This window comes from Anomaloglossus baeobatrachus, chromosome 2, assembly GCF_048569485.1.
Source record: "Anomaloglossus baeobatrachus isolate aAnoBae1 chromosome 2, aAnoBae1.hap1, whole genome shotgun sequence".
In the NCBI taxonomy this organism is placed as follows: Eukaryota; Metazoa; Chordata; class Amphibia; order Anura; family Aromobatidae; genus Anomaloglossus; species Anomaloglossus baeobatrachus.
Genome location: NC_134354.1, coordinates 738988895 through 739007462, shown reverse-complemented (window position 1 = coordinate 739007462; position 18568 = coordinate 738988895). Strand labels below are relative to the sequence as shown.

General features: G+C 45.9%; 1 protein-coding gene and 1 pseudogene across 7 annotated transcripts in view; both read left to right on the top strand.

Annotated features, from left to right (window-relative positions):
* PARP4 (poly(ADP-ribose) polymerase family member 4) overlaps positions 1–18568 on the top strand; it is a 354633-nt gene that overhangs the window by 313950 nt on the left and 22115 nt on the right. For all 7 annotated transcript variants that reach the window (XM_075337413.1, XM_075337414.1, XM_075337416.1 and 4 more), the window contains 3 exons: positions 4606–4716; positions 18289–18342; positions 18434–18536. In XM_075337413.1, the coding sequence (XP_075193528.1) occupies positions 4606–4716; positions 18289–18342; positions 18434–18536 (268 nt within the window). The remainder of the gene's footprint in view (positions 1–4605; positions 4717–18288; positions 18343–18433; positions 18537–18568) is intronic.
* Positions 8848–8961, top strand: LOC142292801 (U6 spliceosomal RNA; annotated as a pseudogene).

Genomic DNA, 18568 nt, shown 5'->3' with positions numbered 1-18568 from the left:
ACCCAAATCCAGGACTGTCCCACTGTATCCGGGATGGTTTGCACTAGAAATGAGCAGCTTGATTCAGAGGACTCTAATTTAGAGACCAGATAAGTGGTACTGTCACGGAAGTGACAGGAAAAGTGGGGTGACTGGAAGGGAGCCCCTGCACTGGCCCTCAGACTAAGCATACCCTAGGATATCCCAAATCCCAGAAGTGCGCTTGAAGGTAGCGAGGTCTGAGCCCCCAGCACCTCCCTATCTCCTATCCTTGACCCTGATAGTACGACCCCCACCCCAACCCACCACCCAAGGGGAAGGGCAAGGTCAGAAGTAAAAAATCCCACCAACGAATACTGACAGACAGGGGTAAAAACAAAAACTCACACACACCTTAAACCAGAGGTCTCAAACACGCGGCCAATATTGCAGGACACAATACTGCAGGACACAAAAATGAGCACAATACTACAAGGATGAGCACAATACTACTCGGCACAATACTACAAGGATGGGCACAATACTACTGGACACAATACCACAACGATGAGCACAATACCACAAGAATGGGCACAATACTACTGGGCACAATGCTACAAGGATGAGCACAATACTACTGGGCACAATATTATAAGGATGAGCACAATATTACAAGTATGGGCACAATACTACAAGGATGGGCTGAATATTACAAGGATGGGCACAATACTACTGAAAGATGGAGTTCGGAGTAACTCTGCTGCCTCATTATAGTGACTGGCTCCAACGGGGGTTTCACAGATGTAGATATAAACTCTAATCTAAGTGCTCAGCCTTAAGCACAGGATAAATGTAAACTGATACAAAAGGTTCTGTACCCCAAATTGTCACCAAATAGCATTCAACTCAACCCACAAAAACACAAGTCCCCACTCAGGTCCATCATTTGATAACATAAATATAGGGGACTTCCACGTTACTGGTTGCACAAAGGGCTTTTTTGCAATTTTTAACCCTTCAACATTCAGCGTTTGACTCCATGGGTGTTTTCCAGAGACTAAATTGTCACTACACCTGTAGATGAACTCTCAAAGGGATCTAATTTCCAAAATGCTGTTCTATTGTTCTGGCACTTAGGGGCTCTGCAAATGGAGCCTGCAAATTATTCTAGGTGTTATAATCCGGAACCATGGAAGACCACCATAAATCATTGGTAAAAGGTGACAAGAGCATTGGCAACTAATCTGGCCGCCATCCCCTTACTAACCATCAACAGTAGAAGTAGCCGAGGGGCGAACTAACATCCTGTGCACCGCGGACCCAGCCAGAGAACTAGCTATCCTAAAGGAAGGAAAGATGAATAACTCTCTGCCTCAGAAATACACCGCAAAAGGTATAGCAAGCCCCCCACATTCAAAGACTACGGTGATATAGGAAAACACAATACACAGATAGATGATAGGATTAGCTAAAGTTGAGATCCTACTGACTAAATAGGACAGGATAGGAAAGGGACTGATGGTGGCCAGAGAAAAACCCTGCAAAAATCCAAAAACCTGATAGTACAAAAAGCCCTCAGATCGCTACATCTGACCTCCGTCATATACCAGGCGCTCGTGTCATACCAATGAACAAAAAGCAGGAACCATTACAAATTCAAGAAGCAACAAACACATGGACTACTAAGAGCAATACTCCAAACAAAACTGCAGGGAGTTTCCCAGCTAAGCAACTGAGAGGGAAGATCACTGCATGCAAATAAACTGAAAACAACCACAGTAAAAGACAAACTCAGATAAGAGCAAAAAGAACCAAACAACAAATAAAGAGCCAAGCACTTATCTAGGGTAGATGTGGTCTGGAGCAGGATGAAGCAGGCTGGTGAACAAAGAACAACTGACATCCGGCATAACCTGCTATCAGACCAGGGTTTAAATAGGCAGAGAGTTAGCAATGGAAACGCTCATTGCACAACACACCTGGTCTCTGTCGAAACCATTCCTGGCCACAAGAGGGAGTCTCACCGCAGCAGAAGCATAACTGACATTCACAACACTAGGAAAATCTGGACACCAAATCTCAAATGGCGCTCCTTCCCTCCCAAGCCCTGCCGTGTTGCCAAACAATACTGTACAATCACATTTGCGATATTGCCATGTTCAGGAGAAATTGTGTAATACCGTACATTATGGGGCCTTTTTACCTTTTCTACTTCTGAAAATTGGAAATTTAAGGATAAAACAACATTTTAGTCATAAAAATATAATTATTTTTTTTCACCGCCCAATAGTATAACATTTTGTGACACACCTGTAGTATAATATGTTCACTGCACATGTAGATAAATTTATTGAGGGGTGCAGTTTGTAAAATGGGGTCACTTGTGGGGCATTTCTGCTGTTCTGGTACCTCAGGGGCTTTGGCAATGTAACATGGCACCTGCAAACCATTCCAACTAAATCTGAACTTGAATATGGCACTCCTTCCCTTCTGAGCTTTGGCACTCCTTCCCTTCTGAGCTTTGCACTCTGCCTCAAAAGTAGTTTTCAACCACATATGGAGTATTGGCAAACTCAGGAGAAATTGAACAACAAATTGTACAGTTTACTTTATCCTGTTACCCTTAGAAAATGAAAACATTTGGGGTTAAAGCAACATTTTTAATTTTCAAGTTTCAACAGTATAAAATTCTGTGAACCCACTGGGGTTCAACGAGCTTACTAATCATCTAAATAAATTTCTTTAGGGGTCTAGTTTCCAAAATGGGGTCATTTCAACTGTTTAGCGCATCAGGGGCAATACAAACGCAATATGGTGTCTGCTATCTATTCCAGACAATTGTGCACTCTAAAATTCAAATGGCATTAGTTCCCTTCCGCACTCCAGAGTAGATATTAAACATATGTGGGGTATCGGCGTACTCAGGAGAAATAGCACAACCAATTGTAAGGTGCATTTTTTTCTTGCTGTCTTGTGAAAATGCAAAATTTGTGTCGTCTTCCACATTGCTTTAGTTCCTGTGAATCACTTAAGGGGTTAATAAATTTCGGCTCACTTGAATTTTTCAACCTTTTCCCACATTTCAGGCTTGAAACATAAAGATAAAAATTTTAATGTTATAGTGAAGAATCAACAAGTGGGACACAATTGTGAAGTTGAACAAAATTTATTGCTTATTTTAAACATTTTAAAAAAATAAATAACTGAAAATTGGGGCCTGCAATATTATTCGTCTTCTTTAAGTTAATACTGTGTAATGCCACCGTTTGCTGCGATTACAGCTGCAGTCTCTTGGGGTATGTCTCTATCAGTTTTGCACATCGAGAGACTGAAATTCTTGCCCATTCTTCCTTTGTAAACAGCTGGAGCTGAGTGAGGTTGGATAGAGAGCGTTTGTGAACAGCAGTTTTCAGCTCTTTCCACAGATTCTCGATTGGGTTCAGGTCTGGACTTTGACTTGGCCATTCTAACACCTGGATATGTTTATTTGTGAACCATTTGCTTATAGATTTTGCTTTATGTTTGGGATCATTGTCTTGTTGGAAGACAAATCTCCGTCCCAGTCTCAGGTCTTTTGCAGGCTCAAACAGGTTTTCTTCAAGAATGGTCCTGTATTGGGCTCCATCCATCTTCCCATCAATTTTAACCATCTTCCCTGTCCCTGCTGAAGAAAAGCAAGTCCAAACCATGATGCTGCCACCACCATGTTTGACAGTGGGGATGGTGTGTTCAGGGTGATGAGCTGTGTTGCTTTTATGCCAAACATATCGTTTGGCATTGTGCCCAAATAGTTCGATTTTGGTTTCATCTGACCAGAGCACCTTCTCCCGTATGTTTGGTGTGTCTCCTAGGTGGCTTGTGGCAAACTTTAAACAACACTTTTTTTTATCTGCTTTGTAGGTAAAAATGGACCCCTTACCTCTTGGATTCCTGTGTGTCTCCACAGGCTGCACCAATGATATGTCCATCCCTATCTTACACATCATATTTTGCAGATCAGAATGTCAGTCAAGTACCAGGGACAGTAATTACATCAAGCTCACTGTGTAGAGAGCACTGACTGCTAAGAGCCTCTGTTGGCCTTTTCACTCCAGGCTAGGACTTCTGCCCCAACTACGCTTTGGACATCACTGCTTGTCGTTCTGTTACTTGTTTGCTGAATTGCAAAAAAATCCATAGGCTGGAGAGCTCAAATTGTTGCAATAATTTGATGAGAATTCAATTTTACTTAAATAAATCTTTATTTTTATATAGCGCTAACATATTCCGCAGCGCTTTACATACATCAGGATTACTTTCCCCATAATCTAAAGTCCCTATCTGTATGTTTTTGGAGTGTGGGAGGAAACCCACAGAAACACGGGGAGAACATACAAACTCTTTGCAGATGTTGTCCTTGGTGGGATTTGAACCCAGGACCCCAGCACTACAAGACTGCAGTGCTAACCACTGAGCCACCGTTTGCTCATTTCTACTTATGACTACTTAGGCCTGGTTTGGTATCAAAATGTCCAGAGTAACCAATGTCCTTGCAAGTTCCTCCCGTGCTTTTGTTTTTGTATTATTTCTCTAAGTACTACTAGATCTCTTTAAAATGCATTTGTTGTACTTATAAGGGTTTTCATTTTTGTATTGGTTGGATTATAGAGAGGCCGAGAAAGTCCATCAGCGATTTGTTCCACAGCTCAGTACTCTGAAATGTCAAGATTGGCAAGTTTTCAGATATCTCCAGCTCCATATCTACTATCAGGTTTCTTGGTATGTATATTTGTGTTCACGTTGTTTGATAAATTTCACTAATGATTGCATACCTCGCAACTTTTAGAAAACACAAAGAGGGAAAACTCATGCGGCGCTCATAGCGCACAGCGAAAAATCTTGAAACCCCCAAGCAACACCCGCTTACCATTCCTTTCTACCATGGCAGCAAGAAATTTTAGAGGAGGTGGTGGCATCAAAAACGCTCAACACTGGACATGACAGCAGTTCAGGACACGCTCAGTTGCACTGGACAGGACAGCAGTTCAGGACACGCTCAGTTGCACTGGACACAACAGCAGTTCGTAGACCCAAATCCAGGACTGTCCCACTGTATCCGGGATGGTTTGCAATAGAAATGAGCAGATCGATTCAGAGGACTCTAATTTAGTGACCAGATAAGTGGTACTGTCACGGAAGTGACAGGAAAAGTGGGGTGACTGGAAGGGAGCCCCTGCACTGGCCCTCAGACTAAGCATACCCTAGGCTATCCCAAAACCCAGAAGTACGCTTGAAGGTAGCGAGGTCTGAGCCCCCAGTACCTCCCTATTTTCTGTCCTTGACCCTGATGGTATGACCCCCACCCCAACCCACCACCCAAGGGGAAGGGCAAGAACAGAAGTAAAAACTCCCACGAACGAATACTGACAGACAGGGGTAAAAACAAAAACTCACACACACCTTAAACCAGAGGTCTCAAATACGTGGCCAATATTGCAGGACACAATACTGCAGGACACAAGGATGAGCATAATACTATAAGGATGAGCACAATACTACTGGGCACAATACTACAAGGATGGGTACAATGCTACAGGGCACAATACTACAAGGATGGGCACAATACTACTGGGCACAACACCACAAGATGGGCACAGTACTGCAAGGATGGGCACAATACTACTGGGCACAATACCACAAGAATGGGCACAATACTACTGGGCACAATATTACAAGAATGAGCACAATACTACCGGGCACAATAATACAATAATACAGGGCACACGGATGGGCACAATGCTACAGCGCACAATACTACAGGGCACAAGGATGGGCACAATACTACAGGGCACAATATCACAAGGATGGGCACAATACTAAAAGGATGGGAACACTACTACAAGGATGGGGAACATTACTAGAGGGCACACAGATGGGGACATTACTACAATATGTTGGCTAAGATTATATATATATATATATATATATATATATATATATATATATATAAACTAAACAAAAAAGTACATCCAAAGATGTATAGAAAAAAAACATGGATTCATTCAAAATGTCACTTTGTCCTGCAAAGAATTTGGCCCCTCTCAACTTTTTTTTTCTATATGCAGCCCATACACCCGGCTGAGTTTGAGACCCCTGCCTTAAACCAACACCAGCAAACAACAAAAGGTGTGGAGGGAGGGGTAATAAAGGAAAGGAGAAAGTAACAAAACAGGCTACTTTCACATACCACTGCAGAAGCAGCGGCAAAAAAAAACAACCAAAAACCACATCCTAACAGCTCCAAGCCTAGCTCCAGAATGATCTGAATAACCAGCATCATCTGATGGTACCAGAGGATTTTATCCAGGCCGGAAGTGGTAATCAGAGAAATCACCTGAGCAGAGTTAAGCAGGCTTCACATCAATGGTATTCTGCCGCAATGCCGTATCTGGCACAAATGCGTTTCACTTCAATGCGTTTCCTATAGACTCGCGGCAAGTTGCGGTCACATGTGGTTGGGTATGACGCACGCAACCGCATGTAACCAGAACTTGCAGCGAGTTGATAGGCAATGTATTGAAGTGAAACACATTTGTGCCGGATGCGGCATTGCAGCAGAATACCGCTGATGTGAAGCTCGCCTTAATGAGCTAGCTGCTGGCAAAGAGAACTGCCAATAACTCTGCAACTGCCAAAAGAAAAACGCATGTTAAATGTGTAAGGCCTCAGATGATAAGAGACCCTGAGCCTGTCACTAACCTTTCAAAGAGACGACCTTGACAGGTACGTGACAATTGAATGGGTGGCTGCAAATCTCTTACCTTCCAGAATCCCCAGCGCGGCTTTTAATTATCTAGGACTGGCGCAACATAATCTGTGTGTCATGCTCATCTCTAGTTGTGACCTATTGATTTATTTTTTGTTCAGTTGTTCTTAGGCCGGAGACATACGACTGTAGATTTTCCCATGAGAATCTGGTCGATTATGCTACTAACAGTCCAATCAAACTTTGATTTGAGTTTGATTAGAGTATCAGCATACTATGATCCAATTCTCTTAGATGAGAGAATTATAGCACAATGTGAGGAGAAGATGGAGAACAAAATTGCTCCATCTTCTTCATTGTGTGAGTCTGTGGAAATCGGGCTGTACTTGGATGTCATCTGAGTGCAGTCCAATGTTTTTCATGTACCCATAGACTTGAATGGGTAAGTAACATCCAATTTTAAAGTGTATTTTTTTTTTCAAAGTATTATGCAAGGTATACAACAGGAGATACTCATGTGTAAACACTGTACTGGGTATAGCTATAAAATTCAATGGCCAAAATATAACTCTTATAACTCAAAATTAAATACCCAGTGGTTAGGTTAAATGTGTGTCATAAGCAGCCAAAGTGAATAAAGGAATCAAGTCTATATACCTTGCGGCAGGCTGGTATAGGTCCGTGTCCCTTTGGGAACCTTGGGCGAAACACGTGTCGGGGGTTTACACATGAGTATCTTCTGTTGTATACCATGCATAATACGTGGGAATAATCGACAATTGAATAAGAGGCACCTGTCTTAGTATTGTCCCTATTGTACTGCCATCTATGAAGCACCACTTGCTGTATTTTATTTATTCCTTTTTAAATATATAATAAAAATTATTTCATTTTAAAGTATATAAAGCGCACCAATCACCAGGATTTTGCTATATAAACTAAAGCCAGTGCTATGCTAGAACTATCATGCTGATTCTATACATTCCTTTAGCTGTCAGATAGGATGTATAGGTTTTGAAACACAAGCAAGTAAAGTTTGTAGAATGAGCAGCTTGTTGATTGGCAGCAGATGCCGATCAGCTGATAGCTGGGGTGGGTTGTGATAGTGATTCCCGCCCCCCTGCCTGTCCATCCTCCCCCTATCTGTTATTTATGCTAATTCTATTATAGAAGCATTTTACTAAGTGGCTAGAAGGACCTTTGCTGATGTTATACCCATGTGACCAGAAGGGGCGGGGCCTCAACCAACATAGCTGATACCAGGAAGCAACATTATTTTCTCTGACGCCTCATTGGGGGACACAGGACCATGGACCATGGGTGTTATGCTGCTTATCCATAGGAGGACACTAAGTAGATGCAAAGATGTTAGCTCCTCCTCTGCAGTATACACCCCCTGGTTCAGCCAGGCTACTTCAGTTTTAGCTTAGTGTCTACAGGAGGCACATCTCTGCAGACTACTGCAGCAAGAATTTTTTGTTCTTAGAGGGCAACGGTTCCTTCGGGGACCGATTTCCCAAAACCATCAACAGGCGGGAACGCGGAGTATCGCCTCTCCGTACCCCCTCCCGCGATGCTGGATCCTGGGCTGTTACTCACTGGACAACAGGTCTCCTGGCACTGATTTTCCAGAGCCCAGAGCAGATGAAAACTTCCTCAGCCCCTCTTGCAGGCTCTGAGTTGATAAAAGTTCTGCACTAAGTGTGACCAGACTGCCATCTCCACAGGAGCTGAGGTGAGATAATTCCGATTTTTCCAGAGCACAGAGCAGATGAAAACTTGCTCACTCCCTCTGCCAGGGTCTGAGTTGATACCAATTCTGCCAGCAGGCGTCAGAATCTGCACACTGGCAGGAAATTGGAGCAAAGGTCACACTGACTGGATGCACATGGGCTGTGATTGCAGACTCCTACATAGCTTCCACCTGTGGCGGGGGGAGGGGAGAGCTCCCTGGGCTCAGTGCAGCCGCAGCTGTGGTACACTTATAGAGGTTTTTCTGTCCACCATTGTTGTGCAGGACTGGAGGAGGGAAGGGGAGTCCCTTCCCACCATTTTTTGTTTATTATATTTTCTCATGCTTTCTTGTCAGAGCTAAGCCCCGTCCCCTCCAACACTCGATAAGCCACGCCCCCCCCTCACACAGGGTGCTAGCTTCGGCAGCACATATGCTCAAATGCAGAGCTACACAGGAGATTAGCATGGCCCCTGCACAGCAGGCCAAGGATGACATGGAAATTCGTGAAACATTCAACATCCTCCTTCCCACAGGAACTGTGACACAGGGGACGGGGGGGCTATCAGTGTTCTGGGTGAGTTATAGCCTCACTTGCATATTAGCTGTGCAGAGCATTGCTCCCTCATTACAATCAGTTTGTGGCTCATCAGCCAGGGGCTGCAGTCACATGTTTTATGCCCTGCACAACTATAGCAACAACTATAAGACGCTGAGCTACTAGGGGATGATAGCACCTCTTCCTTCTGTGAGTCCGGTGCCTTTGTAGCTTACCCCCCCCCCGCCACCACCGCACCAACCGCTGCCAGCCCAGAGCCTACGGCTCCCAGTCCCCCGGAATGGGCACAGTTCCCAGAACCTGGTGCTGGCTATGCAACATCGTCCTCACACCCCTCGGGGCCCCTGGACAGAACGCAGCCTGATGACACCTCTATAGAGGGTCCTTCTGATAAGAATCAGCCCTCTGCTTCACCGGTTGCAGATCAGGAAAAAAGGGCATGACCCCATGGTTCTCCCTCTGGGGTACACAGATGGGGTTCTCCCACATGTTCCACAGTCTCTGAGGAGCCGGAGGAAGGGGAATGATGTTTGTACCGGGATGATTCCTTGGATTCAACCTCCCCGAGCGATCAAGCTGCGATGGACTTATTGCAGCAATCAACCAAAACTCTGCATGTGGAAGATCTCCCATCCACTACTACTGACCCTGCGGTCTCCTTTTAAAAGGGTGAAGAAACCTCAAAAAAAAAAAGAAAGGGATTTTAACGCCGCCTTGGTATCCGTAAACTCATGGAGTCCCGGTACCCCTTAGGCTTAGCTGTCTCTAAGGGCTGGGCTGATCCGGCCTCGGTGGACCGTCACCCGGCTTCCGCCTGCCTGAAGGACCACTCCTGTCTTTTACTTGATGGATCCTCCTTCAAGGACCCGACAGACAGACAAGTGGAGCAGCTCGATCGCTCTGCCTCGAGGCCACGGGTCCCTCTCCCCTTCCGTGTGGGTCGCACAGGCACCAGGACTACCAGTTTCCCTCAGACCCTCACAGATGTAACAGTTTACATTGCTGCAGCGGCAGACTACCTCATGCAGGCCTCCCTCGGCGCTGCTACCTGCGCAGTTATTGCCGCCTCAAATACCATAGCCATCCGTAAGGCCCTCTGGTTCCAATAATGGAGCGCGGACTCGGTCTCTAAGAAGCCTTTCACAGTACTCCTTTCCAGACCGATGGTTTGCCGATCATCTGGACAGGCTGTTTTTTTGTCTGACGCCACGTGAGGAAAAGAGTACCTCCCTTCCCCAACTCTAGCCCAGGATGTTTTTTACTAGACACGCAGGGCCCGACCTTCTCAGCCCTCCTCGAGTCCACCTCGTACTGGCAGTCTAGACAAAGACCGAGGAGTCTCGTCCTCCTCCATGTGGGCCGCCACCTCAGACCACAAATGGGTGTGATACCTTGTGTCTTCCGGTTACCACATTGAATTCTTGACCCGATCCCCTGGTCAGTCTTTTCTCTCAAACCACCCCCAAAGGCTCCGAAACACCACGAGGCCTTCTCCTCAGCAATCCACTCCCTCTAAACGGTGGGGGTGATGGTACCTGTTCCGGACGGCGAGAGGTTCAAGGCCTTCTATTTCCAACCTCTCGTGGTCCTCAAAAAAGGACGGGTCAGTTCGTCCCATCCTTGGACCTCTAACACCTGAGCAAACATGTGTACGTAAGGAGATTCAGAATGGACTTCCTAGGAGAATTCCTTGCCTCCCTAGCTATCAGGGACGCGTACCTGCACATACCCATCGCTCCAGCTCACCAAAAGTTCCTCCGCTTTGCGGTTGAGGACTTCTTTTTATTTTTTATTTTTTTTCATTTGTGGCCCTACCCTCGGCTCTGCCACAGCACCAAGGGTCTTAACTAAGGTCATGGCGGCCGCCATGAGTGCCCCTTCACGCCAGGAGAGTGGCTGTTCTGCCTTGCTTGGACGACCTCCTCATCAAGGGCTCAACCAGCGTGCAGATCTCTGTGGGCACCCTATCCCGCTTAGGGCGGCTTCTGACTCCAGTCAAATCATCCCCGGTCCCATCAAAATCCGTCACCTCCCTGGCCATGTCCCTGGACACTCTTCGGGGCTTTATATTTTCCCCTCAAGACAAGGCGACTGCTCTACAACAAGCGGTACACTGCCCTCTACGTACTCCTCTCGCTCCATATGATTCAGTATGAGAGTGCTAGGTAGGATAGCGGCGGCTATAGAGGCAGTGCTGTTCGCTTAGCCACACCACCGCCCACTGCAGCTTGCGCTTCTAGCTGCCTGAGACAAGAGCCCCCTTTTCCTTGGACGAACTTTTCACCTGACACCTTCAGCCAGGTATGCGCTTTGCTGGTGGCTTCAGTCCTCTTCCATATCGAGAAGGAGTTTTTCTCCCCCAAGTGGACTGGCTACTCCTGACCACGGACGTCAGCCTCTTAGTCTGGGGAGCAGCGTACTGCTTCGGGGCGTTGGACACCCCAGGAGTCTTCCCTTCCCAGAAATCATCCTGAAAATCAGCGCGATCTTCTCGCGCTCGGATCATTCCCCCCTTCTGCTAGCAGGTCGTTTGATTCGGGTCCAATTGGACAATGCAACAGCTGTGGCGTAGGTCAATCGGCAGGGAGGTACCAGCAGCAAGACAGCTTATCTCGAGGTCCTCAGGATCCTCACCTGGGCCGAATCGACGGGGGTCTGTGTTTTCAGCGTTACACATACCGGGAGTAGAGAACTGGGCAGCGGACCTTCTAAGTCGCCAAGGACTGGCTGCCGGAGAGTGGTTTTCTCCACCCAGAAGTGTTCCCACATATCTGCACTCACTGGAGTACACCAGACGTGGATCTAATGGCCTCAAGGTTGAACGCAAAGGTACCCGCGTTCTTAGCCAGGTCACGTGATCCACAGTCCATTGGCGCGGATGCTCTAGTCTCCTGAAGTCGTTTCAGTCTGCCTTACATCTTTTTCGCCTCTGCCCCTGCTGCCGCGAGTAATCAGGAAGATCAAGGCAGAAGGAGTCCCGGTGATACTAATAGCACCGGACTAGCCCAGGTGCGCCTGGTATGCTGAATTAGTACAATTGCTCATGGCGCCTCGTAAGCATCCCAGACCTGCTGACCCAAGGGCCCATTTCCCATCAGAACTCCAGAGCCCTGAAGCTGATGGCCTGGCCATTGAGACCTGGACTTTAACAAGAGCGAGATTCTCTCCTGCGGTCATCTCCACCATGTACAGTGTCCGAAAGCCGGCCTTCATCTCGTTTTTACCACCGTACGTGAATAACTTTCCTTTCCCAGTGCAGGGAATCTAATGTCCAACCTATGCCTCTGGCGATCCCCAGAATTCTTGATTTTTTTTTTTTTTGGCAGTCAGGTTGCAAAAGGGGTTGGCCCTCAGCTCCCTTAAGGGGCAGGTTTCATCTCTCTCGATATTCTATCAATACCGCCTAGCTTGCAATCCGCAAGTCAAGACTGTCCTCCAAGGGTGTTTCCCTTCTAGTTTCCCTGTATAAACGTCGCTGGACCCATGGGACCTCAATCTCGTTTTGGACGGTATCCAGAGGCCCCCTTTTGAACCTCTTAAGGAATCTTCTCTTGCTCTTCTCTCCTGGAAGGTAACATTCTTAATGGCGATTACGTCCATCAGACAAGTTTCGGAACTGGCAGCACTCTCTTGCCGTGAACCCTTTCTGATCTTTCATCAGGACAAGGTGGGTCAACGCCCCCTTCCGGAATTTTTTCCAAAGGTTACTTCCCCGTTTCATATGAGCGAGGACATTGTTCTGCCTTCCTTTTGTCCACACCCAATCCTTGGGGTGGAAAGGGTTCTATATTCGCTAGACCTTGTGAGGGCTCTCAGATATTACGTACCTAGGACAGCCCCTTTAGGAACATAGACTCCTTGTTCGTCATTCTTGAAAGGCCTAAGAAAGGAGAGGCAGCTTCATAGGCAACGCTGGCTCGCTGGATTCGCTCTGTGATCCAGGAGGTCTACCGCTTGCAACTCAAGCCCATTCCTAGTGGGCTGCAGACTCATTCCACGCGAGCAGTTGGCGCCTCTTGGGCCATTAGGCATCAGGCTTCAGTGGAACAGAGGTGTAGGGCTGCGACCTGGTCTTGCCTACATACTGTTTCAGAGCATTACTGAGTCCATACCCAGGCTTCGGCTGAGGCGAACCTAGGTAGGAAAATTCTGCAAACGATAGCCAGGAGCGCCTACTGAGATAGGTACTCCACTATCTGGGACTGGTTCCTAGTCCTTGGGTTGCGTTGTTTATTGTTTACCCACCCATGGACTGCTTTAGGACGTCCCATGGTCCTGTGTCCCCCAATGAGGCGTCAGAGAAAAACGGATTTTTGTGTACTTACCGTAAAATCGTTTTCTCTTAGCCATCATTGGGGGACACAGCACCCTCCCTTTTGCCCTGTTGGGCCTTAGTTTTTTTCTGTCTCAGTACTTTTTTGTTATGAGTATTCACTCACGTTTTTTGTTACTTGTTCTCCTACTGCTTGTGTACTAAAACTGAAGTAGCCTGGCTGAGCCAGGGGGTGTATACTGCAGGGGAGGCGCTAACATCTTTGCATCTACTTAGTGTCCTCCTATGGATAAGCAGCATAACATCCATGGTCCATGGTCCTGTGTCCCCCAATGATGGCTAAGAGAAAACGATTTTACGGTGAGTACACAAAAATCAGTTTTTTCTGTTGACTGAAGCCCCGCCCCTTTCTGGTCAATGATAATACCGCGCCAATTAACCCCTTCACGACCGCGAGCAGTAAAATTACGTCCTATTTTAACGTGACTTAACGACAAGGGACGTAATTTTACTGCCTAAACTTCATTTGATTGCCGTGGCCATAGCAACAGCTTTCAAATGATGTCCCCTGCTGTTTCTTACAGCAGGGGACCTTTGCTTGACCCCAGGGGGGGTGGCATCGCCACCCCCCATAGGCGATCGATGTGATTGGCTGTTCAAATCTGAACCGCCAACCACATCGTTCGCACTAATTTCGGCAAAAGTAATGCCCGAATTACTGCGATACAGTGAGATCCTGCTATGATCTATTGTAGCAGCTACAGCAGATCATAGATGGATCTCAAACATGTCGCCCCCAGCCCCTGCAGCACTGATTGGAGCTATCGTGCTATGACGCGCAATCGCTCCAATCAGTGTGCAGTGGGGCGGTGTGATCTGCAGGTGGCCGCCCTCCCCAGGCCTGTGCTGGTCTGGGGACCCTCCCCCGACATGTCTGCAGCGTGCACTGGCTGGTACTTTTGGTACCACGCCACCGCTGCTGCCGCCGCCTCTGATGTCACCGCTCCTGCTCCAATGGTAAGTATTCCGCTCCCTGCGCGCTCCCGTGAAGGCCCCCTGCGCACTCCCATGAAGGCCCCTGCCCGTGCCCCCCCCCGATCTGCCCCCCTACGCCCCGATCTGCCCCCCGGCATCCCGATCTGCTCCCCACGCAATCTGCCTGCCTCCTCTATCATCTCTATTCTGCTTCCAAAGTTCCTTCCTTCTGCCTTTGCTTCTCCGCCCCCTCTGCTCTTCCTCTCTGCCCCCCCCTCTCCACATCCCCCTCCGCCCCCCCCCCCCCGACGTCCTCTTACCTGCCTTCACGGGTCGTCCGAGGTCTTCACTGGCCCGATCACATCTGCCTCCATCGCTGGGTCCTTCTGCTGATCTGTCCAACGTCCTGCCTGCTGCTCGTGTAAAGCTGTCCATCTCACTGCCTTCTTGTTCCTCTGCAGTTCCTCTGGTCAGTGATCCTCTTGGTACTGTGAGTATAACTTTTTTTTTTTTTTTTTTTCTTTTTTGTATCCTGTCCATTTTTACACCTCATCTGTTCATGCGTCCCGCCGAGCGCTGATCAGGGATGCACATAACGTATCTGCATCCGTGCTCAATTTTTGGCGTGACTTTTTTCCGTATTCACAACACTTTTTGTATCGCATCCGTCCGTGCGTCCCGCCGAGCGCTGATCAGGGATGCACATAACGGATCTGCATCCCTGCTCAATTTTTGGCGTGACTTTTTTCCGTATTCGCGACGCTTTTTGTATCGCATCCGTCCGTGCGTCCCGCCGAGCGCTGATCAGGGATGCACATAACGGATCTGCATCCCTGCTCAATTTTTGGCGTGACCTTTTTTTTTCCGTATCCCCAACGCTTTTTGTATCTCATCCGACTGTGCGTCCTGCAGCAGCCGATCAGTGCACCGCGTCTGTGCGTTTGAAAAGTTAAATGGCGTTCCTTCTCTTCTGAACCCCACCATGTGCCCAAACAATTACTTTCCACCACATATGAGGTATCTACGTACTCAGGAAAAATTGCACAATACGTTTTACGGTGCATTTTTTCCTGATACCGTTGTAAAAAAAAAAAAAGCTACCTGGTTGATACAAATATTTTGTGGTTAAAAAAAAATAATAATTTTCACGGTTCAACGTTATCAACTTCTGTGGAGCCCCTGGGGGTACAAGGGGCTCACCAAATATCTAGATAAATTCCTTGAGGGGTCTAGTTCCAAAATTGGGTAATTTGTGGGGGGAGCTCCACTGTTTAGGCACCATTGGGGGTCTCCAAACGTGACATGGCGTCCGCTAATGATTCCAACCAATTTTGCTGTCAAATGGCGTTCCTTCTCTTCTGAGCCCCGCCATGCGCCCAAACAATTACTTTCCACCACATATGAGGTATCTGCGTACTCAGGAGAAATTGCACAATACGTTTTATGGTGCATTTTTTCCTGATACCCTTGTGGAAAAAAAAGCTACCCGGTTCAAGTGACAGTTTTGTGGTGAAAAAAAAAATTGTATTCATGGCTCAACATTATCAACTTCTGTGGAGCCCTTTGGGGCTCGCTAAACATCTAGATAAACTCCTTGAGGGGTCTATTTTCCAAAATGGGGTCACTTGTGGGGGAGCTCCACTGTTTAGGCACCATAGGGGGTCTCCAAACGTGACATGGCGTCCGCTAATGATTCCAACCAATTTTGCTGTCAAATGGCGCTCCTTCTCTTCTGAGCCCCGCCATGCGCCCAAACAATTACTTTCCAAGACATATGAGGTATCGTCGTACTCAGGAAAAATGCACTATAAATTTTATGGTGAATTTTTTGCTGATACCCTTGTGAAAAAAAAGCTACCTAGTTGAAGCAACAGTTTTGTGGTGAAATTTTTTTTTTTCTTTTCACGGCTCAACGTTATAAACTTCTGTGAAGCCCCCAGGTGTTCAAAGTGCTCCCCAAACATCTTGAAAAATTATTTGAGGGCTCTAGTTTCCAAAATGGGGTCACTTGTGGGGGAGCTCCATTGTTTAGGCACCTCAGGGGGTCTTCAAACCCAACATGGCGTCCGCTAATGAGTGCAGCTAATTTTGCGTTCAAAAATTCAAATGGCGTGCCTTCCCTTCCGAGCTCCGCTGTGCGCCCAAACAATTGATTTTTACCACATATCAGCGTACTCAGGAGAAAATGCACAATAAATTGTATGGTGCACTTTCTCTTTTCGCCCTTGTGAAAATGAAAATTTTATGGCTAAAGTAACATTTTTGTGTTAAAAAGTAAAATTTTCATTTTTTTTCCTTCCACATTGCTTTGGTTCCTGTGAAGCACCTAAAGGGTTAATAAACTTCTTGGATGTGGTTTTAGCAGAGTGAGGGGTGCAGTTTTTAGAATGGGGTCACTTTTGGGTATTTTCTGTCACCTAGATCTCTCAAAGTAACTTCAAATGTGATGTGGTCCCTAAAAAAAATTATTTTCTAAATTTTGTTGGAAAAATGAGAAATTGCTGATGACCTTTGACCCTTTCTAACTTCCTAACGAAAAAAAAATTTATTTCGAAAATTGCGCTGATGTAAAGTAGACAAGTGGGAAAGTTTATTTAGTAACTATTTTGTGTGACATATCTCTCAGATTTATGGGCATACATTTTCAAAGTTTGAAAATTGCGAAATTTTCGCAAAATTTCCTAAATTTTCACAAATAAATGCAAAAATTATCGGTTTAAATTTACCACTGACATGAAGCACAATATGTCACGAAAAAACAATCTCAGAATCGCCAGGATCCGTTGAAGCGTTCCAGAGTTATAACCTGTCAAAGTGACACTGGTCAGAATTGCAATTAATGGCCCGGTCATTAGGGTGTTTGAGTGGCCGGGTGTGAAGGGGTTAAGGAACACACAAACTGCAAAACCTGTGTCGACAGCCTAAAATACCTATAGGATGAGACACAAATTATACATAGTTAACACTACATACACATGTAACAATACATTGCTAACACTATTGTTTTTATACTTCCCCCATTTTTAAAAGCATTTAAAAAAAATTATTAAAAATACTATACCCTAAATTTCAATTGGTTTATATTTATTTATATTCTATATTTGTCATTATGTATAATTTGTGTCCATCCTATAGGTATTTTAGGCTGTCGACACACGTTTTCCAGTTTGTGTTCCTTAGTGGGTGCAGTATTGTCATTTTTATATCCTATTGATTTTTATTAATTGACTGTGATACAGGGCCAATTCGTACCTGCAGCCCCTACAGAAATTTCAAAGGGTACCGGTGTCTGTCCCTGCTTCGACTTCTGGTTGTGACTAGCTCTAGTTTTTTTATACATACTTTTTTTCTTATTACCTCTTACCAAAATCAAAAATTCTAACCAAATCTAAAAGAAAAATTCAAAGTGCAATAGTAAAAATTAAAAGACTAAAAAGACCAATCCGGTGACCAACTTAGGTCTGGGAAATGTATTACTTTATATTTTAATTGAAAGTAATACGCGCTTTTTTGTAAGCAACTTTCCTTTGGATCATAGAGTATCTTTCCATATTTGGTACCTTCCTTTATACTGTCCACATATCTTACAACTGGGGTTTCTTAAAGAGTATGTCCACTACATGTACATTGATGGCTTATCCTTAGGATAGGTCATCAGTGTAATCAGCCGGCGTCCTACACTCTGCACCCCCGATCAGCTGTTCTCCGCGCTGGCGACGGCAGTAGGCAGCCGAAAATGCTCAGTTCCGGAGCTGCTCCGTCTTCTGCTCCCATTCAATAGTAGGCAGATGTGCAGTACCTGGCTGTGGCCACTATTAGAGCATTTCCGGCTGTCTGCCACCGCCGGAACCGGGAACAGCTAATCGGCGGACGTGCAGAGTGTCGGACGTCTGCCAATTAGACATTTATGTCCTATCCTAAGGATGGGGCTATCAATGTAAAAATAGGGGACAAGTCCTTTAAGGAGACATTTGTGACAGTTCATTGGACTAGGAATACTATTTCTATATCATTATAATACAATTAAGTGTTTTTGTATTTTGTAGAAAATAAAACCGCCGCCTCCTTCGTGGCCATCTCTGTCTTCTCTTCAGAGTCAGGTAATCTATTTTACCTCCACTTTATTGCATCGTGAATAAAGGTTAAATCATATTAAGGAGCAAAACGAATAGTTGTATTTTTATATTCCAGGAGGGTTTCTGGCTGCTCAACCAAGAACTTGGCACATTGTTAAATATCAACGTCGGATACTTTACAGCGGATTTTCTTGTTAAGAAGGGCATCACTTCTCTGGGTAAGTTACCATTAGAATGCAACCAGCTCTAA